Consider the following 26,039-nt stretch of genomic DNA (forward strand, 5'->3'; position numbering starts at 1 on the left):
TCTGTGCTCATTTCGGTCTGGATGATATCTGGAGGGAACGTCACATTCAGGTCCTCATGCATGGCTCAGCGTCCTGGTTGGACTTCATTTTGATGTCTGCTGGTAACTCGGTCTGGGTTTCGGTTTCTGACACAAACCTTATCAGACCACACTCCAGTTGTGGTCGACCTATTAATCCCTGGGAAGTGGCAGAGGGGCAGAAGCTGGCACTATAAGAACAAGGGACTGTGAGACCCAGTGTTTAGGGAAGAAATACAGGAGGGGATACTCCGTTATTTTCAGGACAATGAGGGCTCCGTAGCATCCAACTACACCGTTTGGGAAGACTTAAAATGCGTTACTAGGGGGTTATGCATTGCTAAGGAGGCAGGTGTTCTCAAGACTATTAAAGCAGAGTTGGAGACCTATGAGACTACGTTGCAGGAGTTGGAGTTAGGGTAGGGGTTCTCTGTAGACGCAGGAATGTAGCCTAGGTTCAGTGAGGTGTTAGGCCCGTTTAGTGAAGCAGGGGACCGTGAAGGTACGTTCCTACATAGCAACGCGTTGGTACGTCAGCATTGGGAAGGCCAGTGGACGGGCACCTTATTGGCTCAGCTGATTAAAACCAAATACTTTAAGTAGCATATAGCTGCAGTTGAGAATTGGGCGGATGAGATCCTGCAGATGGATGTAGAGATAATGGGGGCGTTTGCTGACTTCTATAAGTCCCTGTATTCCTCAAGGCTGAACTAAACTGGATAAGAATGCTGATAGTTGTTCCTCCTATCGTCTGATCACTTGGACAATAACATGTTAGCCAGGATGTTGGCTAACAGGCTCTCCCTGATTATGTAAAAATTTGTAATGCCCGATCAGGCCGGGTTCATTCCTGCTAGGGCCACATCATACGGGCTTCGTAGAATCTTCAGTCTCTTGTCAATCCTTGATCTGTATACATCAGTGGTCGCTGCCCTTCTCGGTGACAAGCAGGCATTCGACTTCATTGAGTGGTTATTTCTTTTCACTGTTCTGAGGCACATGGAGATGGGAGCGTTTTTTTGTAAGAATGGTTGCTTTATTGTATGAGCGTCCTGTGGCACGCCTTTGGGTGAATGGTAGACTTTTTGACCCTATTGCGATGGAAAGGGGTACGCAGCAGAGATGTCCGTTGTCTCCCCTGCTATTTGCAATCGCGGTCGATCCCTTGGCCGAAATGGTCCGCTCCAGACAAAGAGAAAGGGGTGCAACTATTCAAACACAAATTGGTCATTTCACTATACGCTGAGTATATGATCCTTTTTCTCACAGACCCTGAGATAAATCTAGCACCGGTTATGAGGTACTTTCTGGATTTTGTCCGCTTCTCCGGGCTCCAGGTCAATCCTTTGAAATCTGTGCTGTTCTTATTCACTAACAGTATGGAGAAGTTTCAGGCAGAATGCAATTTCCAATGGCATACTGAATATCTGGGGGTGATGCTGGACAGATCACCTGAAGTCCTCTTTCAAAAAAACTTTGGGGAGAAACTGGCGCACACTGAGAAGCTCCTACAGAGGTGGACGAACTTTGCACTGTCTCTATATGGGCGCATATCGTTAATTAAGATGGTGATATTACCCACATTTCTCTACAGATTCATTAATGTGTCTATCTCAATCCTGACTAAATTCTTGAAATCACTGAAATCTGCGATAACATACTTCATCTGGCAGGGGAAGCACGCTTGCGTGCGATGGGAGAAGCTATTGGCCCCTTTGGAGAGGGGGGTCTTGCCCATACTGATTTTGAAGCCTACTGGATGGCACCACAAGCATCCCTTCTGCTATATTGGTATGACCTGACCCTGAACAGAGCACACATGCAAATAGAGAGGGCGCTAGTCACCCCCTCGCTGAGGGCTGTCATTCTTACCTCTCCGCAGTGAATATCCAAGCCACAGAATATGGTCGTGCTCACCTGTTAAGCCTGGAGGAAAATTGAAGGAGTGGCACAAGGCGAGTTGCTTTATTCCCCACTTCTCCCAATTAAACATGTCATGGGTATTCCACTCACAGGGGAGATGGTTTATGCTCAATGTATGGACAGCCTGGGCCTCATGTGTTGGCGGAACATCTTCCCTAATGGGCAATTTCTCACGCTGGAAGACTTTAAGGCCATGGGGGAGGTGTCAGCACTGGATGTTTTTGTGTATTTTAGGTTACGGGTCACATAAAAGGACGAGTTTGCAGACTTCCCCCAGCAACAGAAGGTAGCACCGACCTTGCATGTGTGGATTGGCTCGGAGTCTATGATATGATATGTCATTTATAATGCACCTGTACACAAGTGTTACTAGGTGTAACAAGACAAGGGAGGAAAGACAGAGGGAGGACAAGACGAACGATCTTACTAGGCCTTGTGTCATTCAGATCGTGCAAGTGCGACAACGCAAAGTGCAGGGGGAAGGTGAGAGGGAAGTGCAATAAGGGCAGCATTGCTCTGAGTAAGTGCAGCCAGGGCAGTGTGGCTCTGGGTAAGCGCAGGTTACAGTTACAGCCCATAACTGCATGGTAGGCCTAGAGGCAGTGCAGGGGAGATTGATAAAGGAGAATCCTGGTGCCTTGTAAGACTCTGAGGGTACCAAGCAACCAGTCGGCGCAGCAGACAGGTAGGTCAGCAGTGGACGAGAGAGAAAACAGAGGACAAAAGCAAAGTTTTGAGCTGCTTCCGGAACTTCAGGTGGTGGGGCTCAAGTTTGAGAGGGGCAGGGAGGCCATTCCAGAGGGAGCCACCAGCAGAGGAGAGAGATCTACCCCCCACTCGGTGCCTGGAGAAGCGTCTGACCCTAAGTGAGTTGGAGGTAGCTGAGCGAAGGGCTTGAGAAGGAAGGTATCTTGGAAGAAAAAGTTGGATGTAGTGTGGGCCCTGTCCCCAGAAAACCTGGTGGACAATGCACAGGGCCTTGAACTTGATCCTTGCAGCCACCTGGAGCCAGCGGAGAGATTTCAGGGCTGGAGAGATATGGTCCCTGGGCTTGAGGCCAAAAATAAATCGTGCAGTCCTATTCTGGTTTAGTTGCAGAGGGCTGAGAGTAGAAGAAGGCCTGTTGCAGTAGTCCAGCCTAGAGAGAACCATGGCTCTGGAGAAAGTGGGCTCCTGGGGGAAACTGAGAAAAGGAAAAATACCTCGGAGGAGGTGCAGCTGGTAGTGGGCCTTCTTGGCAAGGTCTGTGATGTGAGGAGAGAAGGAGAGAGTGGAGTAGAAGATGACACCAAGGTTTTTTGCCTCACAGGAAAGTGAAGGAAGAGGGCACAAGGAGGGCAGCCAGAGTGAGAGGGGGAAAGCAGGAGAATGGTACCTTTGTCTTTCTGGCATTAAGGCAGAGATCGTTGGAGGTGCATCAATCCTGAATAGCGAGTGGACAGTCAGGAATGAGCATAACACTGAAAGTTAGAGGAGAAGTTAGAGATCAGGTGGGCCAAAGGGGCCAAGTAGACATTGGGGGAGGATAGAGCCCTGGGGAACACCACATGTGGAGAGAGAGATGGTGGAGAGAAAGGACCCAAGTTGGATCTTGGTGGGTTGGTCCAGGAGGACAACCACTCCAAGGCCTGATCCGTGATGGCCAAGTTCTCAAAGAGTGGATTGATCAGGATGACGTGATGGACCGTGTCAAAATCAGAGGAAAGATCAAGGAGGATGAGGACAGAAGGAAGACTGGAGTCAAGAATAGAGAGCAGATCTTCACAGGTATTTAGGAGAGCAGTTTCCATGCCTCTGGCTGCTCTGAAGCCAGAATGATGGTCATACAGGCAGCCAACAGATTCAGTGCGGCGAGTAAGCTGGGAGATGGCAACCTTTTCCAGGAGTTTACCCAGGAAAGGAGTGATAGAGATCGGGCGATAGTTTGCTGGACAGGATCGGCAGAAGGCTTTTTTTGGAGGGAGTGCCCAAGGGAGTGCTTTATGGGAGAGGGGAAAGATCCAGTGGCAAAGAGTGATTGCAGAAGCCGGCCAAGGCTGGAACAAGGGTGACCATGTGATCCTTGATGGTTCTGGAGGAACAGGGGAGCACCTGTTTGGACGACACTTTCATAGATCGGACTTGTCTAGAAACATCATCAGGTGTTGTCAGAGAGAAAGAGGAGAAAGGAGGAGGAGAGGGAGACGTGGCCAGAGGGGGGCCAATAGAGGGAGGGGAAGAGGAGAGCGAGGACAGGATGCCTTGAGTTTTAGTGGTGAAGTGAGAGGCCAGAGCCATACAGAGGGCCTGGGAGGGAACAGGAGAGGTGGAGACTGCAGAAGGATTGGCCAGCTCCCTGCAGATTTTAAAGAACTTGGCCATGTTGTTACAGACCGCTAGGATGCGGGCTTGGATGTGGACTCTCTTCTTCGACAGAACAGAGAGTATTGCCTTTGGAGGAGGCGGCAGGCCAGTTTGTCAGAGAATGCGCCCGATGCCGGCCAATTCCTCTCAGTCACCTTGCACTTTATTTGTTTTATTTTTTTATTTATATTTTGTAATGCACCGACAGCCTGTGGGCATCCGGGCGCAACAAAAACAGAAAAGGACAACAAAAGAATGGGACAGTGATCATCTGTGAGAGATTTCAGAGGTCACAGGAAGGTATAACCTGAAAGGCCTGAGATGTATTTTCAGGTTTTTCCTGAAAAGCCTCAATGGACGGGGGTAAAGCGTTCCAAAAAGAGGACGCAATGGCCGGGAAGGATCTTCCAAGACCCCTGGTTCTTGTGAACCTAATTCCCTGCAGCTGTGCAAGGGAGGAGGATTGCAAGTTTCTGGTGGGTTGGTAAGGTAGAACCAAAGCTTTAAGATATTCTGGGGCTTTGCTGTAGAGAGAGTGATGCACTAAGCTGCCAATCTTGAACTGCATTCGCTCCTGGACTGGGAGCCAATGAAGATCTTTCCTAAAGTTGGAGATATGGGATCTTCTAGGGATTTTCAGGGCCACTCGAACCACGTCATTCTGAATGGTTTGGCAAGCCTCGATATCATATTTCAAGGCACCACATAACAGGGAATAACAATAATCAAATCTAGATAAAATAGTGGCCAGAGCAATGATCACATAGTTCTTTTCACTGAGAAAGGGGCAAATGCTCCAGAGAAGCCTTAGAAAGTAATTGCAGGTCCAGCAAAGGTTTTGCACATGGACATCTGAGTTAAGAGAGGCCTCCAGATTGACCCCTAAAGTTTTGACTTTCTTGTGGGTCGTGATTTTGTTACCTTGTTACATAAAATTGTCATAAGAAGTGTCTTGTTTGGAACAAGCCTGAGAGGAGGTGAATATAAGGAGCTCGGTTTTATTGCCATTAAGACACAGCCAGTTCTTGGACATCCAGCCCTCGATTGAATTATAGATGCTGTTCAGCATCTGAGAGTCCTGGGAGTGGTCCCCGCACAGCTCGATGACCAGCTGTGTATCATCAGCGTAGTTGGTAAAACATACTCCCAGGTCTTCCAAGAGTGAGCAGAAGGAACGCACATAAAGATTGAAAAGCAGCAGTGAGATGGAGGCTCCCTGAGGGACACCGCAAGAAATAGGGGAGGCAGAGGAGGAAGCTGAGCCCCATCGAATATTGGACTCACGGTTGGTGAGGAAGGACTGAACACAGTTCACTGCATCTGAGGAACAGAAGCCTTAATTCCGCAAACACAGAAGTAGACACTCATGGTCAACGAGGTCGCAAGCCACAGACATATACAACTCTCCATGCTCGAGAATGAGTTTAGGGGGCAGGAGATTGAAGTGACAGGAGGTTGCATGCATAGAAGAAAGCATAGTGGTCATGTCCATAGGTGAAATCTGAGAAAAGGAGAAGCTGAGAAGACATGCATTTCTCTGTCATGTGGGTTGGTGCTCCGGTGACGGTGGATAAGCACTGGGCTTGTAAAATTCTGTCCCTGGCATTGGAGATTTTCTCCTTGAAGGCTGCTGCTGTCCATGAACAATCTAGGTCGGTCGCTATAAAAGGAGATTCTGAAGCTTTTGGTTTTTCCAAGAATTTCAATATGCTGAAGAGTTTTCCAATATAGTTTGAAGAAAATGTTCTTTGTGTCTACAATTAGGGATTTATAACATGTATTCAGTTGTTTACACTCAAATCGGGAGGCATCCGATGGGTGTTTTATCCGTCTTTCTTTTTGATGCACCCTAAATCTGGCGTGAACCAGTTTTGGTGCCTTGGATTGTCCCTAACTGATTTTGTTTTAACCGGGGAAATAGTATCTAGCATTTTGGTGAAGGGGTTGGTAAAAGCAGACACTATGCCATCCACTTGATCAGTGGGGAAGAGTTGGACATAATGGACTCTAAACAGAGCTGTGAGTCAGAGGGGCGCACCTTTTTAAAATTCTGTCCTGTGAAAAGTTTCACAGTATTAATTGGCCTAGGCAGAGATACTGGGAGGTGAAAGGTGAAGCTAATTGTAAAATTATCAGACCAGATGCAGGGGGTTGTAACAACGTTGTTGGTTTTAAGTTTCCTGGTCACAATCCATTCAAGTATATGAAGGATGGCCATAGTAGGATCAGAGTTGAAGACTTTGTGGTCATTGTCGGATAAAGCTAATTCTAGGTCTACCGCTTCCTTGTCGCTATGGTCGCCTCTCCAGTGATTAAGGTCACCCAAAAACAAAGTTGCTGAGTTTGAACTAAATAGGCTGTTAAGCAGTGCGAGAATGTCTTCGTTGAAGTATGTCATCGGGCTGGGGGTGCAATAGATTAGTATTATATTAACACAATTCTGAGGAGAAGGAGTCATTTTAAGGTGTAACATTTCTCAACCTAAGCAAGAGATAGAAGCAGGACACAAGCCTATGTTGGATCTGGCAATAATGGCCACCCCACCCCCACAACCCTCAATGCGATTAGCGTTGAAAAAGGTGTAGCCTGGGGGGGGAAGGCCAGTGAAATAGAGGGTCCGCTTGTATCCTTGATCCAGGTCTCTGTGATACAAAGTATGCCAAGGTTGCTATTTAGGTTGAAATCATGCAAATCCTGTGTGTGTTTCACTAGTGGGCGTGTATTAAGGAGGGCAATTTTGAGGAAGCTCTTCTTAACCTCTGATGGCAGAGGTTTTGATAGGCTAGCGGGCTGGGCGATGAAAGAAGGTGGCAGGGGAGTAGAATTAATGAGAAAGGGAAAATCACGAGGTGGTGGGGGGCCTGCTTAGGCTTTGGCCATAACCAGCACATCAAGTGCCTCCGAGGGAGATATAGAAGCAATCTCCTCTGCTGCGCTGCATGCGGAAGTCCTTCCCTGTCCAAAATGGTGGTGGGCCTGTCAAGTGTGGTGCATTTAAGCCTATCTATAAGCGCCAGTCGGTTGAGATGGAGCACCACTGAAGATATGGGTTAGTCCCTAAGAAAACCAATTTTCGGGTCACCACAGGTTCCAGATGTAATGGAAAAGAGATGAGCTTACCACTAGCGAGGACTGCCTCCCCGCTGAGGACCAGCGAAGACCGGCTTGGAGCAGAAGCGCTGGCGCTGAAGCCCTGACATTTCTATAAATGGGGCCAAAAGTACCCTGGGAGCTGTAGTTCCCATGAAGGGCGTGCTACTCCTATGTGAGTTTCTGCCCAAACTACAGAAGTGAGAGTGTGTTTTCTCTCAGCCACCTATCAGTAGTGTTGCTAAATCACTCTTACAAGCGAGGTTTCACTCAGCAGTAAAACACATGAGCACACCAGAAACACTAGCAGATTGAAATACACATGAGCGCAATGCACAGTGCAATTTAGCAAGGAGGAAACACACAAACGTCCTGTCAACAATTAAAGCAATACCTGAATGGGAGAGAGGGAACTCTCAGTATATATACCGGCGAAGACCAGTTTCTGTAAATAGGGCCCAAAGTACCCTGGGAGCTGTATTTCCCATAAAGAGCCAGCTGCTCCTACTTGAGCTTCTGCCCAAACTACAGAAGTGAGAGTGCTTTTTCTCTCAGCCACCTACGAGTAGTGTTCCTAAATCACTATTCCAAGCAAGGTTTCACTCAGCAGCAATACACACGAGCACACCAGAAACACTAGCAGATTGAAATACACATGAGCGCAATGCGAAAAGTGCAATCTAGCATGGAGGAAACACACAAAAGTCCTGTCAACAATTAAAGCAATACCTGAATGGGAGAAATGCACTTGCATTTCAGGGCGGCAAGGTCGGAGTCATACCAAGAGTTGCACTTGGAGGTAGGCTTCAGACGGATTCTCATGACAGGGGCAAGGATGTCCAGAGTGTTGCAGATAGAAAGATGAAGGTTAGAGAAGGCTGTGTCCGAGTGTGAGTCAGCCGCAGAGTAGGAGGAGCGGAGAAAGTAGAGGCAAAGGCATCCACTGACACATGCTCCATGGGCTGAATGTCCGAGAAGGTAGGTGGCAGTGCTGGGGTGGACTGTGCCTGAGGGACCGAGAGTTTCAGGTGAGAGGAAAGCAGAAAGCGGTCACTGCCAGAGAGAGAAGTGGTGAAAGACTTAGAGAGGAGGATGTCTGAGGAGATGAGAACATCCAAGGTGTGTCTGGCAGAGTGTTTTGGATCAGAGGGTAGTATGGAAAGGGAGAGTGTCACAGAGGTTGCGGAAGAGCCCAGATGAGGTATTAGAAGCATCCAGGTGGATGTCGAGGTCTCTGAGGAGGAGAAGTTGAGAGGTAGAGGCAAGGAGACAAGAGGAGAGGTCAATACATTCTGAGAGTAAGAGGGCAACCTGGCCAGGTGGCCTGTAGATGGTGGCCACAGTCAAAGAGAGGCCAGGAGAGATAGAGCCTGCAGACCAGGCATTCAAAGGAGTAGGCGGCCTGCGTACGAATGAGAGAGGAAGGAACCCACTCTGGAAACATCAGAGCTACTCCACCTCTGTGTCGGTTGGTTCTGGGCTCGAAGAGAATCTTGTAGCCATCAGGGAGGAGAGTGTCAAAACTTGTGACAGAGCTGGCCATGAACCATGTCTCAGTGAGCGCCAGGACATCCAGGTCAAGTTCTTCGAGGAGGTGGCAGATGTCAGAGGAGTGTTTGACTGTTAGGCAGAAACCTGTGCAGTTCCCTTAGGGACCACTGCAAAAGATTTAAGACTACAGGTGTTTGGCAGTAAACCCATTTGGTAGCAGTCTGTACCAAACAGATTCACTTGGTAGCTGTGGATGAGCAGTCAGACTTCCCTCAAGAAGAGTTAGGCAGTATATAGAGTATACACAATAGATACAGAGATACAGTAGCACAAGCAAACACTGACCAGAGCTTTGGTGTAAAAATATATCATTATTTATTTAAAGACACACTTGTAAATTACACTAGCACAAAGAGGTAAGTAAATTCAGCACACAGTCACTATTAGATATATACAACCCTAATTACTTATTAGACAAGTCTTAATGAGAAACACCACTTATTTTCAGACAGAGGTGAGCGCTTAACATAAAATGGCACTCTAATAAGTTATTAAAAAGCGAGGGAAAAAGGCAGAGTTATGGAAGCACACAAATTTCAATACTTTTTAAAGAACCACAGTAAGACAGGATAGGCAGAGTTCTACTGGAGAGCAAGGAAGTCAATTGCAAGGTCCACTCTTGGAGAGAACAAGCAGAAAGGGTCCAGGTTCACACAGTGGAGGTATGCCCAAAGAGTCTTGTAGATAGTTCGCACACAAAGAATGAAATTAAAGTGAGGAAAGGTTAGCCATGTTGTCCTGGGCCAGCCTAGGTTAGAAAGTCGAGTCTTTACTGTCACCCCGAACGATCTGTCGCAAGGGAAGCCAGGCGGGACACAGTACCTTAAGTGGGAAGGAAGCTCCAGAGGGGGCAGTTGTCCCTGGCAGCGGGTGCAAGTCGGTGTTTCGTCCAGAGGAAGAGGAGTTCTCGACGTGGAGGAAAGATGAAGGTCGTTGCACTGCCAGGGAAGAAACCAGCCGCGGAGTTCTTCGGTTAAAAGATACAACCCTTCTATTCGCGGTAGTGGTAAACCGTGGTATTCCGGTTGCCGGGGTGCTTGACACGGGCAAGGCAGCTACGATGTGCTCCAGGAAGGCAAAAAGAAGGCATAACTGGTTATCCCCACCAGTCAAAGGAAGAAGATTCTCCGGGCTGGAGATCTCCTCTGTCGTCGGGAAAAGTGGTGAGACGGTTCAGTAGGGCTCCACCGGTGGTGTCGTCGTTGCAGGTCGGCTCAGCTTCTCCCTCCTCGGATTCTTAGGTCCTATGGCGACTTCTGAAGTTCCAGTCCCCAAAGCCCTGCTTTTATGCAGCAAACCCCCATTCATTCAGCCTAGATGTCAATCAAACAATCTAAGTGGTGAGCCGGCCAACTCACCACTTGGGCCAATCACACAAGAGTGCGGCTTGAGTTGCCAAGGCAACTCAGTCCAGGGTGCCTAAACCCCCTCCCGCACCCCTATGGTACCCAGACAGAGTGGCACCACTTTTGGAGGCTTCTGTAGAGAAGCACGCCAAAAAGTGGAACAAAGGGCTCGACTTGGGTTGGAGTCAGAGAAGAGAACACAAACGCCATTTTAGAATTGAGCTCTGGCAAAAAATACCAACCTGTGAATTAATATTAAATAAATAAACCGGCGGTATGTTCGAGGCTATAGGAATTAAATAATTAAAGTTGGTAGCCTCGAACAATGGGAAAATCCCATAGGGATATATTCGCGGTGGAATATAAAAAGTAATATCCACTGCCACCAGCCAAAACTCGATCAGGGGGGACAGAGACGTGCCCCCTCGAACAACAGACCCCATGGCAATCGAATTGCCCCGACCAGTACGTCCATAATATGATGGTTTGTACTGGTTTCTGTTCATAATTTGGGACTAGTAAAGCCAATGGTGACTTTACATGCCCTGGGAGACAGTAGTCAGTCCCAGGGTATGGAGTCTATGTTTGGGGGTCGCTTCAACACCCCTGGGTTACGGCACGGAGGGTGCTGTGTAACCCACATCAAAAACACATGAAACCCTATGGAGTAAAAGACCACATAGCCGATAAAATACATGGAAAGACAAAGGAACACCTCAAATCATGTCTAAGAGTGGGAGTAACAGAGTCTAACTCTTAGCAGGCTAGAAAAAAATAAACCCCAAAAATCCAGCAAAGCTGCTGGGGGACACACTAGGTTTGGGAAATTAGCCTTTACAGAGAATTCTCCCTAACACTGACAGCAGAGCGAGAGTTTAGAGTAGGGAGATGGAGCAGGTGCCACATTTGAAAGACTTCCGCAGAGGGGTACAGGCTTGAGGTACACCCAGTGGAGGTGTCAGAGAGGGCAGAGGTGGTAGCAGGAGGTGGCATAGCAGCCAGAGAGGATGAGGAAGGTGCCAGAGAGACGGCAGAAGAAGGATGTGGAAGAGGAGCCAGAGAGGAGCTAGTAGGAGTAGCAGGAGAAGGAAGTAAGTTGATAAGACGCAGGAGACGCCTATTGAAAAGGAGGCGATTGGGCTGAGGGACCTGGACCAGGACCTCCCACCTAGTGCCACCATTAATGGGCAGCAACAGAGAACGCAGGAGCAGAGTGTTTAGAGTGTTCGGAAGACAGGGTGGGGCACTGTAAAACACCCAGATTACACTTTCCTAAAAAGAGGTAAAAGGCCTAGTTTCAACACAAACAGCAAACAGCAATGTAAAAACACCCAGATTCGACGTTCCTAAAAAGAGGGAAAAATACCTAGTTTCAACACAACAGCAATGTAAAAAAGGAAAAGCAAACTATCCTACAGTGATGGCCAGGCAATACAGTTCAATATGTTACAATATGAACAGTAGAAAAATTAGAGGGGTGGGTCAGTTTAGTGGGGTGCAGTGATTGCTGCACCCACTGACCCACTGCACTTACTTTAGCAGTCGTAGCAGGTTGATGGCTGCAGGCTTCTTGCTTCCTCTTGTGACACCGGCTGACACCATCTGGGTCTGCTTCAGTGGAGCTGTCCTTTGCCTCTGGGTCCTTTGCTGGAAGGGGGCTACACCGGGCAGTGGGGGTGCCCTGGATGGTCCACTGAAGTAGGGCAGTACGTCCAATCAGGGGTCTAGGGAGGGGTGGGAGGCAGGAGGGAAGCAGGGAGGTGAGGATAAGGAAGGGATCATGAAAAGCAGGCCGTGATGCGGCAGTAGCGCAAAGGGATACACCCACAAGGGAAACCTTTAAGCTTTAAGATACAGGAGAGAGTGCAAGATGGGAAACACACACCTCAGCCACACACGGTAGAAAAGAGCTGTGCAGAGCATCAGCTAATACTACATCTCAGAGATGTCCACACAGCGGGGTACATGCCCAATCAGGGGTCTGGAGAGAGGTGGGGGCAGGAGGGAAGCAGGGGTTTGGGGATCAGGCAGGGATCATGAAAAGCAGGACATGATGCAGCAGTAGCACAAAGGGTTAAACCAACAAGGGAAACTTTTAAGCTTTAAAATACAGGGGAGAGCGCAAGAAACACTCACCTCAGCCACACACCGTCTAAGCCCAGAATTGTCTCTAGGCTGTATCCCCCTATCACTGACGAGGGCACAGGGTGGGCGGGGGACTCTCAGGATAAATGGGAGGGTACTTTGGGTGCCCCTCTACCTGAGGACACTTGGAGATTCTATTGTCTGCAAACTCGTAAGGTAGCCATCAACACCAATTTCAAGTTGATCCAGTTCAAGTTTTTGCATCAGTTTTACTTGACCACCAAGGACATTAATAGATTTTCCCCTGAGGCTTCGGAATCGTGCCGAAGGTGCAGTGTGGCGTGGGCATCCTTTCTACACCTGACCTGGGACATTCCTCGAATACATGCTTTCTGGGCGTAGGTGTTCAAACTGCTTGAGGGCATTGCCGGGCAATGGGTGGCATGATCTCTGATGTTGGTATTGTTGGGATTACTGCCTAAGCATGTCAGGAAGTTGTTGGGTCTATTTCTGCTGCTGGCTAAGAGTAGAGTGGTCATGGTGTGGGGTGGGTGCCACTCTCCCTCATTTGAACAGTGGAAAGCTGTTACAAAACAGAACGGACAATGGAACTTATGTGCACCCGACATCGAGGCCAACGGATATCTGGGATCTGTATGTTGCTTACTTGCTGTCACTAAGTAGTGGCGCTTCTGAGGTAGCGGATTGTCACTCCTCTTGTTGAGTCCGAGTAAACTTTATTTATTTATGTCAATTATTTGCAATGCGTTTTTTCTTTTCTCCTAGGCTGTAATGACTATCGTATGTGGGATGGGGGTTAAGGAAGGTGTTGTTGTCCGGGTGTGAACCTGTGTTGTTTGTTTCGTGTTGCTTTATGAATTAATAAAAATACTGTCTTAAAAAAACTGTCATTCTGTAAACCAAAGAGAACTGATTAATACCAAAAACATTTATGAATTGTGCTGACTATTGTGGTTTCAACAGCCAACTTAGAATTGCGAAAGTGCTGCCAATGGGAGGATGAAAGTACTATATGAATAGCTATAAACAGTGTATTACTTTGTACCAGACGTTTTAGTGAGAAGGCTTTGGCCCTCATTACGAGTTCAGTAGTAAGTGGTAAAAGTGGTGATAAATCCGTTACTGGTACTTTTACCACTCCACCAAATTACAGCTCACTGAAAATCAGGGTTAATTACGCCACCAGAATTACTGTTACAACTAATGGTTGATGCACCCACCTGTCTACTCATGATTCAGCAGAAAGTCTTCCGGGATTCTCAGCGCTAACTGTAATAATTAACGCCATTCTTTTCTGCAGAACTCATAAGGAGGGTTTTTGTGTATTCGAGGAAACTCCCACAGAGGGCATCAATTAAACCAAGATCCCACTAAATCTCATGTTAATATCTCCTATCATGCCTTTTATAAGTATGGGATGTTTGTCTGGCACTTATAAAGCACACATCTACCTGGGAAGAAGTGGATCCTGTACATAGGGGACACACCAAGGGGTTTACAGGAGGAGGAGTAGAATCAGTTGAGAAGGGTAAGGGAAACAGAGAACGGTGGAGACTTCAAAATGGGAGAAATGCGGGTCAGGGGATTGATCAGTGATTGGCAAGATGTTCTTTGATGAGTATGGTTTTCTGATCCTTTGGGAAACGTAGGATGGGGAAGACCAGTCTGAGCTGCATGGTCACTTGTTCTAGAAACAGGGTGCATAGTGGGAAAAGACAGGTTTCCTACTTGTTCCCCTTTTCTCAGCAGTTATAGGCCACTGTGATCCTTTATCCCTAAAACAAACAGGTTGCACTTGTTCCAGCCCGAATGGCCATATAAGTCACCATATTTTGTGCCATATCACTTGAATAAGTAGTACCAGGATTTGTGTTCCGATTTGGGGTCATTGAAAACATATCTTGGTAAGAATAAGATCAAAGAAGTGAGACAACCAGGAGCCACCCATTGGTCCGCCTCTCTCACTTAAGCCTTCTTCTGTTTAAAAATTAGTAAAATGCCCTTCTTAAGGGAAGGGGTCACTGTTTCCTTGGAATCGATTTTTCATCCATTAGTCAATTTGTGCTAATGATTGATCTTAGGTTTTTACCCTGCTTCATTCCAACAGCGTATCATAAAGGCATGTTTGTCTTAAACCACGCTGCAGTGTATCACTACTTCTACAGAGAAGGTAGGACCCGGCCAGGATGTGATCCTCTGTCATAGGTACTCAGGCCAAAATCCTCCTAGCCTCAAGGCTAGGTGCAATTATGTAATCTCCCAAGTGCTGATACTCATACCCTCTTCATTGGGGATATGATCACTGGCTGTGGGGGGCCCATGTGAGCCAAACCAATGTATTGGCAATGAGGGCTCCTTACCACTTCACCATGTTTTGCTGTAGGCTGGAAAAGTCTGTTCTACTGCCAACTTTGCGGGAAATCATGGTAGAGCTAGGCCCATGCTTTTGGATCATGTTATATTAGCTTCCATCCTGTTATTGAAATACACTAAGGCATATATCTGCAATTCTGGAATGTTGTTGATCATAGTGGTGCAGAGTCTGATTTACTAGGGCTACTGACTCTGATGTCACAGCAATGCAGTGTACAATGCACCTTTTCTGAGACAGTTCCACCCAATCTGAACAAAGAAAAATTGTTGATCTACAATCTTTCCAAGAAAATCATATGTATCGTGCACCAAAACCAGAATATAAGTTGATTTCTTGATGCCCAATCAGAAGTACCACTGCATCTTGAACGAGAAAGAGGAGAGCTTTTTATGTAGGGCTGCTTATGTACCGCTCTTCCTGATCAAGAAACTCACCAACACAAGGGGTTTCTGGAACAAGTTACCAATGCAGGCAAGCCTGCTCCCCTCAATATGACACTTCAGGAAGGAACCGAAGATCATAGTCTTTAAAGAAGATCTCTAAGCTCGCTGACCAGTCCACTCGGCCCTTCTTGGCCCTCTCCAGAACTTCCCCTATACCCTACCCCACCTACCTATTCTAGCTCCTTTGCTATGCCCGCACCCTACTTGTAATCTCTTGGGTGTGTCTCATCTGTTGGTTATCAGCTAGGTTCACACTGTATTAATCCCATACATACATACTTAAATCTTGCTAACAAAAATGTGGAGTCTAGACCCCCTGAGCTGCCTGATTTAGTTGGTGTTTAAGTTGTGCTGCATTACTCATTAAAGAAAAGGGCACTTTCCCATCATTTGCCTGAGTTACTTCTACATGAGCAGCTTTTTCCCTAATGTGTGGGGTCGGCACTGAGCTTTAATATGTGTTGTATTGCTGCATTCCAAATATAAATTTAAAATGTACAGATCAGGAAAACGTGTTCAAAGTTCTGTAGATTAGAACATATTAATGTGATTATTCAATCATATGGTCAAAATATGGAGACTTCTAAATAATAACACCCTAACTCATTTTTTCTTGGATTGAATTTCTGCATTCTATATTATTTGTATTGGTATTTCTTATTTTTTTTGTCAAATGTCCTATTCGTTATTATTGATTAATTGTTTCATTATATTTAATAATTACTAGTGTATGACTAAAATAATATTTGTCCGTGTTATGAATAATAATAGTGCATTGAGAAAGCACTAGTTGTGAAACACATTTCAGCACAAGTTTTTAAAGAAAGGCACTCATGCTCAACAATTATGAATGTGGCATAATTACAAAAAATGAATTCTCCACCATTGTTCTGGCACTACTTAAAATCTCTTAATTAATGCTTTTTTTATGGAAAGGTGGCTAGGAAAGGTGAATGGCATAGCAGATTATCCACTGAAGGGAGCTCAACAGTACAGTGTTCTATCTAAATATGGAACTGCTCAATCTTGAAATGACTGCTCCTCCTTGGACATGCAAGGGAGCGCTCTGACAAATAACCTGAAAGAGAGGTGGCGGTGTCAACAGGTGAAGCAATGCCAATTGGACCACTCTATTACATAAGGCCACAGCCCCTTCTAGCGGAGCTTTCTATGACATCGGGCAGCCACTAATGAGCATGGACGCATCGGACAAACATACATCTGGCCATTTATATTATAGTATTTTTTTTTTTAGAGACACAATTTAATCGAAGTAAAGTACCACACGTATTTTGGGAAACATGTTTTCAACATTTGTATTCACTTTGATTTTGTACTGTTCTAACGTGGATCACAGGTTGCCCTTCACTTTGATTTTGTACTGTTCTAACGTGGATCACAGGTTGCCCTGCTTTTCCCAAACCAAGTGCTCCAGCACCACACTTAGAGTGGATGCCTGAAAAATTAAAATGGCTTGCAAATAACCTGGATACAGTACTTCAAGTTGTAAGACAATAGTAGGAGTGCTCAAGGCATGTGTCTCGTTGCACACGCTTATTGTGAACATCTACTTGCTTCCCATGATGCAAGCCATCAGCAAAGCAAGGTAAGATTAAGCATCGAGGAGTTTGAAGGGTAGCACTCAAAATAACAGACAAAAAGGGCATGTAGAGATATTCAATCAATCTGATAAATGATGTCACCTGGAAGAATCTAAATTAATTGAAAACAGCAAGGACTGGATGGGTCTTTAAAATATACATTTTGCCAATTTCCACAGAATGGAAAAATATTCTGCCAAATATGACAATCCCATTCACCGTTTTCTCACCCATACAGTATTTACCAAATTTGTACTACAGAATTAATGAAAAATGCACCTGTCCCTCGCGAGATACTTTCATTGCGACTTTATATGGTAGATATTCATATGAATGGTTCACGCCAGTGACATCCACTATTATGTTCTGACTCATCACGGAGTGCACAAAGTCATCAACTGCAGAACCTATTATGGAAATGGAGGACAGAGAGTAACATTTATTAGCACATGGAAGTCAATATTGGCCACTTCCAAACCAATCAGAATGCTGGGAATCTAGTCAATCTGTTATTTACCAAATGGCAAACTTTCAAACTTCAGCAGCAAGCTAGAAACCGACATTGCATACGCCATTTATTTACTGTATAGTACCACAAGGTGCTAATGGCCTTATAGACAGTCCATGGGTTCATCATCGAGCAGAATAATATACCCTTTCCCAACATATTGGGCCTCATTCCAAGTTTGGAGGTAGCCATGGTGCTATTTGCGCCATGGCTGCCTCCAAACCCGGGTCCGTGTCCGGTCTGGGTGAATGAGAACTTACCGCGACATTCCGACCTGTGCAGTCCCGGTAAGTCCCCATTCACCCGACTATTCCCCATTCCCATTTGAGCCCCCATAGGGCTCAATACGGGTTGGTAGGGCTCAACACACGTTCTTTACGGGTCCCTTAGCGGGACCTGTAAAGAACATGTGGTCTGACCACACGTCCCTTGCGGTTCCCACTAAGGGACCTCAGAATTGGGAGGTAAGGGATTACCGGCACCGGTCTCCTTACCGGTGCCCGGTATCCCTTACCGCCCAACTCATAATGACCACCATTGTCCTTTGCCGCAGGCAATAACTGAAGGGTCTGCTTTTTCCAATGTTAATGACTTTATCAGTCCTTACGGCTTAAATAAAATCAAATTACTGGTTAAGGATGCTCTCATTTCTAGACAACCATTCTCCACTGTTGTTGTGTGCGTTGGGGCGGTGTCAGGCCCCACGCTAGCATTCACTCATGCGCTCCGCATTCGCACAAGGAGACACGCCGGAGACGTGTGGTTGCTCGGGTCCCCGGCGCTAACTGCCGGCGGGCCGTCTTTATTTCACACTGCGCATGCGCGAGCCTTGTCATCGCTCATGCATGCGCGCACTCGCGTATTACTACGCAACATCCCTCCTTTTCCCCCCAAACAGTAAACTTTAACAAACATTATATTTAACAGTGCGCACTTCAAACCTTCTCTGTCCATACTGTACTGACTACGAGGCAGGGTCCATAATGAAGTCCTGGAACCTCTGCGGCGGCTTGCGCCCCGCCCGGCTCGGGTACCTGCGTGCCTCGGCCTGAGGCACATCTTGTGTCCCTTGAGTCTCTGGCGGTTCATCGTGTCTCAGTGTCGATCCTGCGTTCTGCTCTGGTCCTTGTGTGTCGGTCTCCTCCGTTTCCACAGCTCTGATGCGCTTGAAAAACGAGACGTTCCTGGTGACTGTTCCTCGCGCATTGGCGGCGGTGACCATCAATCCTTTGACGTGTCACTCCCAGGGGCTGCGTTTCGTATGGTAGCGACAACTTCCCTTCTGCTCTCCTGTTTCGCACCAGCACAGTGTCGCCCATGGCAATCTCTTTCTCTGGGAGTCCCCTTCTGATTGTCTCCCTTTCATTTTGAGCGGCTCTCTCCGTTTGCACGTGTTCATTATCAATTTCTCCCGGATGACGACCTTCAATTTCCGGGAGCAGCCCTCTTGGTACACGCTTGAAGAGTGCCTCTGCTGGGGCGACCCCGGTGGATTGATGGGGGGTCGAGCGGTATTCTCGAAGGAAGTCAAATAGGTTGCGTCAGAGGTCTTCGCCCCCATCCGCCGATATGCGGAACACTTTGTTGAGCGTTCGCATGAAGCGCTCTACCTCTCCATTAGCCCTCGGCCAGAGGGGGGTGACTTTCCTGTGTCGTATCCCTCTTTCTTCACAATAGCGGGCAAATTGTTGTCCCTCGAATGGTGCCCCATTGTCCGAACATATCTCCAGGGGAAACCCATATGTGGCGAACATTTTCTCCAAAGCCATGATGGTGTGGTCACTGGCCGTGGATTCAACCAGCTCAACCTCTGGATAGCGCGACCACTGGTCTGTCACCGCTAGAAAGTATAACCCTCGGCCTGTGGACCCGAAGTCGGCATGAACCGTCCCCCATGGCTGGTCACTCCTTTCCATGGCCTGGATTGGCGGGCCCTTCTCCACAGGGCGTGCTGCTTGGCAGGGGATGCAAATTCTCACAAATTCCTCCACTCTGCTTTCCAGGTCGGGGAACCAGACTTTTAGTATCAGACGTGCTTTCATCTTGGCCATCCCCTGGTGGCCATTGTGGGCGAGGTGTAGGACCTTGTCAACCAGTGTTCTTGGAATCACAATCTGGTGACCCCTTAGTAGGAGGCCATCCTCAGCTATGGACAACTCATGTCGCGCCCTCCAGAGGGCTTGCAGGTCTTTCTGTGCCTCTGTGTTCCTCCGGGAGTTATCCTGAAGGACCTTGGGCCATTCCCCGCTTGCCATCGCATACTTTGTTCGATGGACGACACTCCCCTTATTCTCTGAGTGTTGCCTCTGCCAATCCTCTCTGGCCCTCTAGATGCTGCGACTGGTGTCGTTGCTCTGCACACCCTAGCATAGTGTCCTAGTGAGCCACACCGGCCACAGACTCTCAATTTGGCTGGACAATCACCCACATGCGGCAGGTCATACCTGCAGTATTGACACGATGGGGCATTGCCATGCCCCGTGGGGCTCTCACCTCCTCTTGATGCCCATCTTGCCTTCCCTGGGGTGGAGCGTCCGATTGCAAAAGCTTCATCTTCCTTTCTCCCGTGTGTGGCTGCATCCATCTTCGCTCCCCTGGCATCGGCCAGTTCGTATGCTCTCCCCGTGTCCAAGATCTGTTGCAGAGTCAAACCTGGTTCTCTCAGGACCTGTCTCCTCAGTTTTCCCGAGCGTCAACCCTGCAGCAACTGGTTCCGAATCATCTCCTCTTTGTTCCCCCATCTACAGGAGCTTGCCAAAATACTGAGCCGCGCACAGAATTGGTCCAACGACTCCTCATGTTGCTTCTCCACACTCATGACAAACCTGTCAAAGTCGACATTTGCCATGGGAAGAAAGTGATCTCTGAGTGCTTGTTTCACGGCATCATATGTGGCGACTACAATGCTCAAAGAGTCATACATTTTGTGGACCTCTGCCCCTGCCGAGTACACCATGGTGGCTATCCTTTCTTCATCATCCGTAATCCCAGAGGCCCTGAAAAACATCTCCAACCTCTTTACCCACAGGAGCCATTTAGGTCCCAGTTTGGATGGAGGGCCCGTGGTATCGAATTCGGGCATGGGAGCTAGTGTACTGGTCATCCTGCGTGGGATGGGGGCAAGGGCGCCTTCCTGTTCATCCTCTTCCCCCATTCTGGAGTGTGTTACTCACAGGTAATTGTCGAAATTCTCCAGTGATTGGGGCTCTGGTCAGCCTAGTCCACTTGTGGCGTAGTTCCTTCTTCCTGCACTTCTTCTCACCTCCAAGCAGTGTGCCACAGCCTTGCAGCTGCAGAGGCTGTGGGAGTTCCAAAAATGGATGCTTCGCGGTGCAGATTGCAGGTGGCGCACGAGCACCCTCACGGGCCGCAACTACTGCACTCCGCGTGCGATCCAAAATGGCCGCCGGCCACACGTGTGGTTCCGTGTCGACACGGAGCAGCGTTCGCCTCCTCGAACGCTATCGGAGCGGAGGACTGCTCCAGCGCCGTCCTCGTCGCCAGTGTTGTGTGCGTGGGGGCGGTGTCAGGCCCCACGCTAGCATTCACTCATGCGCTCCGCATTCGCACAAGGAGACACGCCGGAGACGTGTGGTTGTTCGGGTCCCCGGAGCTAACTGCCGGCGGGCCGTCTTTATTTCACACTGCGCATGCGCGAGCCTCGTCATCGCTCACGCATGCGCGCACTCGCGTATTACTACGCAACAATTGTTACATGCTCAATGAGTTCATAAATACAAATGTTAACTCTGAGAAGAAGAAGCACACAGCTGACTCAAGAACACTCAAACCTCCTCCCTGAAATGAAGTGCACATTCTTTCCATTTCACGGTCGTCTTAAACAGAGTTTTGGATCACTTAGGAGTAGGTTTTCATCCTTGGCAGGGGATCGTGCATCTCATGTTTTAAGTCTAGGGGTGACATCCCTGAAGAAGTAGATGAAAACCAACTTTCAATATGTTCCAATAACCCAAAACAACCACAATTGGCACACATTCCAGTTTAGATAATACTTTACAACTCTGGGACCTTACCCTGATTTCAAAGTGTTTACCCCATCCCCACAGATTCTCCTGCATTGCGAGCAAACACAATTTTAGATGTCGATTAATGCAAAAAATGGATGCAAACTTAGTCAATGCAGGAACCCCTATAAATTTGGTTCAAGGTCATTTGTTCGAGATTATTTTCGAAAAGTAGATTTCATGGGTGATTTTGCCACAAATATATGTGGGGGGGAGGGCGGTGGGTCACCCAGCAGCCCCCCCCTTAATCTCTCTACAATCAATATTAACCTAAACCCACCGCCCACATATATTTACACCAAAATCTGGAGAAAAAAAAGTAATCTACTTATGCAGCAACCACAACTTCCAATTTCCCATAAATTCAATGCAGCCTGTGTCTCTTATTTGTTTGTAAAGATGTGGCGACTGATGCTTGGCTTAAGTCGACATTTTGTGATGCACTGTAAAATCTAGTTTGTACTGTTCATAAATATGTGAAGGTGTAGTTGACATTTATATTGTGTATTTATTGTTATATGGTTTAGGTGTGGGTATAACTACTTCAGTCAAAATCTGAATAGTCAACATTTTCAAGGAATGGTGGTTAATGAAGAACCATGATTGTTGGACTTGCCAGTAACACGATTTCTATAAATGAGAGTATCCAGGAGCCATTACTAGAACATAATGGCACCCATCTGCAACTCTCATGCTACTCAATATGGCAATTAAGATGTCTGCATATGCAGCAAGTTGACTAATGAGTATTACTAGGTGCCTGCACTTTAAATGCCTCTACCCAGTAGGCTCTCAAAACAATAATATTTATGTAGGCTAAGAAACATCTTTACATCAGTGGGCAATAAGCATTGCATACAGCTACACACATTTTATGAGATACTTCTCGATACTACTCCTTTACCTTCCCTAACCAATACTATTCCGCACTTCCTTCAATTCCTCTACTGCACTACTAGTGCTCATCCCTACTAACCCACCTTGCTCCACCCGCTCCAAAACGTACTTGCCATAGTACTTCTCTATAACACTTGTCACTCTACTCTATAATCCCCTCAACACATCATGACACTACTGCAGCACTGTAACGCGCCGACATTGGAAACAAAAACAAAATGTCGGGCGTGATCCAACGAGGCAGTGTATCGTGCTGGTTTGCTTAGCAACCGTTTGTTTAAATTTGTGCCACATCAGCGGGCAGGCGGAAGAGCCGGCCCACCGAAGGCCATCTAAGGCCCCGTTTGCCCCTGTTCGCCGCTGAACGGCGAGTGGCGATCTAACCACCTGGACTTTGCTATATGACCTTGCATCCATTGTAAGTACCTATTTGCAGCTAGCTCCACGTTATTCTTGCGTAAATAGTGTTATGCGTATGTTCCTTGCCTGATACTCTTAACCGCTCGCTTAAGCAACCAACATCAACTGTACTCCGAACTGTACTTCAATTTGCCTATTTCACTTGTTAGCTCCCCACATTGCCCTAGAAGGCCTAGTCAGCCCGCACGCTACAACCATGCATAGCTGTGCGCGCTCCGCGCTTGAATAATAGCAACAAATACCTCCATCTGCACTGATTTACCTGAAACTGTGCCTATTTACCTACCAATGATACAATTGTGACCATCTATGCAAACCCTTGCGTACCTCGCTCATTGTGAGGCCACTCTATGCTCTCATAGCCAACTACTCTAACGGCCTTACCCAACTGCATGATAGCATATTCACTGCCCTGTATGCCAGCCACAGTCCGTTAGCATTGTTGACCCCTCCATGTTTTTGAAATTTACTTGAAATTGCCATTACCATATACAGTGTGCCCATCTGTAATAACCTACCGTTAGCCATGGTGCGCCCACTTGAAATTGGCTGCCGACTGACAGATATTGTGTGCTCTACTGACCTAGCCAATTACTAGCTACTGTATACACCCTGAACCTACCTATTGCCTACTGCCAGTCACTGTGCACCTACCTGAAATAACCAGCTTGTCAAACCTATATGACCTGCTGAACTAGCCAATTGTCAGCCTTTGTGTACTCCATGAAATTGTCTATTGCCGGCTACTGTGTACTCACTTGAAACAGCCCACTGCCAAGTATTGCACGCCCCTCCGAAGTATCCACGGCCAGCCACTGAGTTGCTATCGTACTTCAGCCTACATGGGACCAGTCCACCCTCACCTGTACGCCCAATGCCTATGCTGAGCTAGACTGCATGTCCTACCCACTTACTACGATATGCCTTAAAAAGACTCAGGTGACTTCCTTACTGTGCCTCACCTTACATTTATTGTGCCTTACCATACCCATAATTGCCCTGATTATGTCCCCCTCTACACACGCACCATGTCCCACCATGGACAGAAACAACAGACTTCGAGCTAGACTACCCCGCCTTTACGAACCTATATGTTACAACAACAAGGCCCCTAACACCCAACATAAAACCACCTCACGACACCTTAAGTTAGATCCTAACCTAACTATACCTTGCAACAAGACCACTCAACCTAAACTCATCCCAATAAAAATCCAGAACGCACCTAATGTAACCACACTATCGGGAACTCTGATCAATGCCAGACCGCTTGTGGCCCACGCTACTGAAATAGCTGACACCCTATCTTCTGACAACCTTGACCTCCTGGCAGTCACTGAATCATAGCTGCAGGAAGCAGCAGGTCCAGCACTTTCTCTAGCAGAGGAGGCTGTTTGTCCGTTATAGCAAAAAGTAACCTCGCTCTAAGACTACTAGCTCAACCTCCCCTTAAATCATGCGAACTCCTCACAGTGAAACTGCCTATTTCCAATTGCCACACCCTAACCATCTACCTAATATATAGGCCACCTGGCCCTATTGGAACCTTCGAGGAGGACCTATTCAGCCTCTTAGGCAATAACACAAAAGAAACCTCACAAATCCTACTTCTAAGCGACTTAAAGGGATGGTCTAGTAAAACATTTTATTTAAAAAATAGATAGGCAACATAAAACTTCCTATGTAAAATTTTGAGCTATTCAAGCTCAAAATTCGCAAAAGCAAGCACATGGGCGCATCCATTTTGTGAAATGGAGGCCCTCCTGTGCTGGCTTTTGCTTTTGCGGCACTAATGATGGAAAAGCCAGCCAGCTGTAGTAAACAAAAGCTACCGCTGGGTGGCTTTCCCTTCATTAGTGCTGTAGGCGGAGGACGGGGACCGGAGACCAGAGCAGGAAAGCTGCAGCTAAATCTCGGTAAGCGCTATTTATTTTTTTTAAAAAAAATAAGCACTAGCTGCCATTTTTTTTCTAAGTTTTCTGGGCTGGAGGAGCCCGGAAAACTTAGAAATAAAACCGCAGCTTTAAAAACGTATTTATGTTTGCGGACGCTTTTGAAGGCTCCTCTGAGAAACTTGGAAAGAAAAACCGCAGCGTTTTCCAACACAATAACGTTGTATTTATGTTTGCGGTCGCTTCAAAAGCGTCCGCAAACATAAATACGTTTTTAAAGCTGCGGTTTTATTTCTAAGTTTTCCGGGCTCCTCCAGCCCGGAAAACTTAGAAAAAAAATGGCAGCTAGTGCTTATTTTAAAAAAAAAAATAAATAGCACTTACCGAGATTCAGCTGCAGCTTTCCTGGTCTGGTCTCCGGTCCCCGTCCTCCGCCTACAGCACTAATGAAGGGAAAGCCACCCAGCGTTAGCTTTTGTTTACTACAGCTGGCTGGCTTTTCCTTCATTAGTGCCGCAAAAGCAAAAGCCAGCACGGGAGGGCCTCCATTTCACAAAATGAATGCGCCCATGTGCTTGCTTTTGCGAATTTTGAGCTTGAATAGCTCAAAATTGTACATAGGAAGTTTTAAAAAAGAGAATGCTAGTATTTTTTTTTTTATGTTGCCTATCTATTTTTTAAATACATTTTTTTACTAGACCATCCCTTTAAATCTAAGATTTTACAAATCAGCCCAATCTATAGCCACTATGCTAGCTGAACATGGCCTCGCCCAAAAAGTTCTCACCCTTACCCCCAACAAAGGAAGAACTCTGGACTGGGTCGCTACCTTGAACTGCGATACCACCATCACCAAAACCACCCCTCAACATTGGACAGATCATTACCTCATTAACTTTACCCTATCTCTTAACAAGCAAATTACCAAAGAGAAAATCATGGCACCACCCTTACCCACTAGAGCAAAAAAATATATAACTCCTGACAATCTCCTGCCACTACTGCTTCCTACCATTAATGCTCTTCCTGATAACCTGCATCCAGATCGCCTGGTAGAAAGTTACAATAACGCCATGAAGAAAGCACTTGACACGATTGCCCCTCTAAAAATTCAAAAAAGTAAACACCTAAATGCCTGGTTCACCCCCCACCTAAAAGAATTAAGAATGCAAAAAAGGAAACTAGAATCTAAATGGCGCCGCACCCCATCTGATGATAATAAACTGAAACTTAAACTTTTTGCTAATAACTACAAAAAAGAAATCCTACTCACAAAAATAAATCTCTTTAATGAAAGAATTTGCAATGCCAGTTCCAACACCAGAGAATAATTTGCTAACCTGGGGGAGCTGGAATCCCCTGTCCCCCCACCTGACAACATAGCCAAAGATAAACAATGGTGCACTAGCATCCAAAATGCACTAACAAACAAAATTAAAACACTCCAAACCAAAATTACCTTAAAAAAAGACTCCCTAACTCTCAACAAGTCACCTCTCACC

The 26,039-nt window shown here is 46.9% G+C and overlaps 1 protein-coding gene across 1 annotated transcript in view; it reads right to left on the reverse strand.

Moving 5' to 3' along the window:
* LOC138583117 (ATP-binding cassette sub-family A member 9-like) overlaps window positions 1-26,039 on the reverse strand; it is a 2,332,105-nt gene that overhangs the window by 1,142,284 nt on the left and 1,163,782 nt on the right. Inside the window, exon 21 of the mRNA XM_069655077.1 lies at window positions 17,075-17,202. Coding sequence (XP_069511178.1) covers window positions 17,075-17,202 — 128 coding nt within the window. The remainder of the gene's footprint in view (window positions 1-17,074; window positions 17,203-26,039) is intronic.

The sequence above is a fragment of the Ambystoma mexicanum genome, chromosome 3q (assembly GCF_040938575.1).
Source record: "Ambystoma mexicanum isolate Mex_15411 chromosome 3q, UKY_AmexF1_1, whole genome shotgun sequence".
Classification (NCBI taxonomy): domain Eukaryota; kingdom Metazoa; phylum Chordata; class Amphibia; order Caudata; family Ambystomatidae; genus Ambystoma; species Ambystoma mexicanum.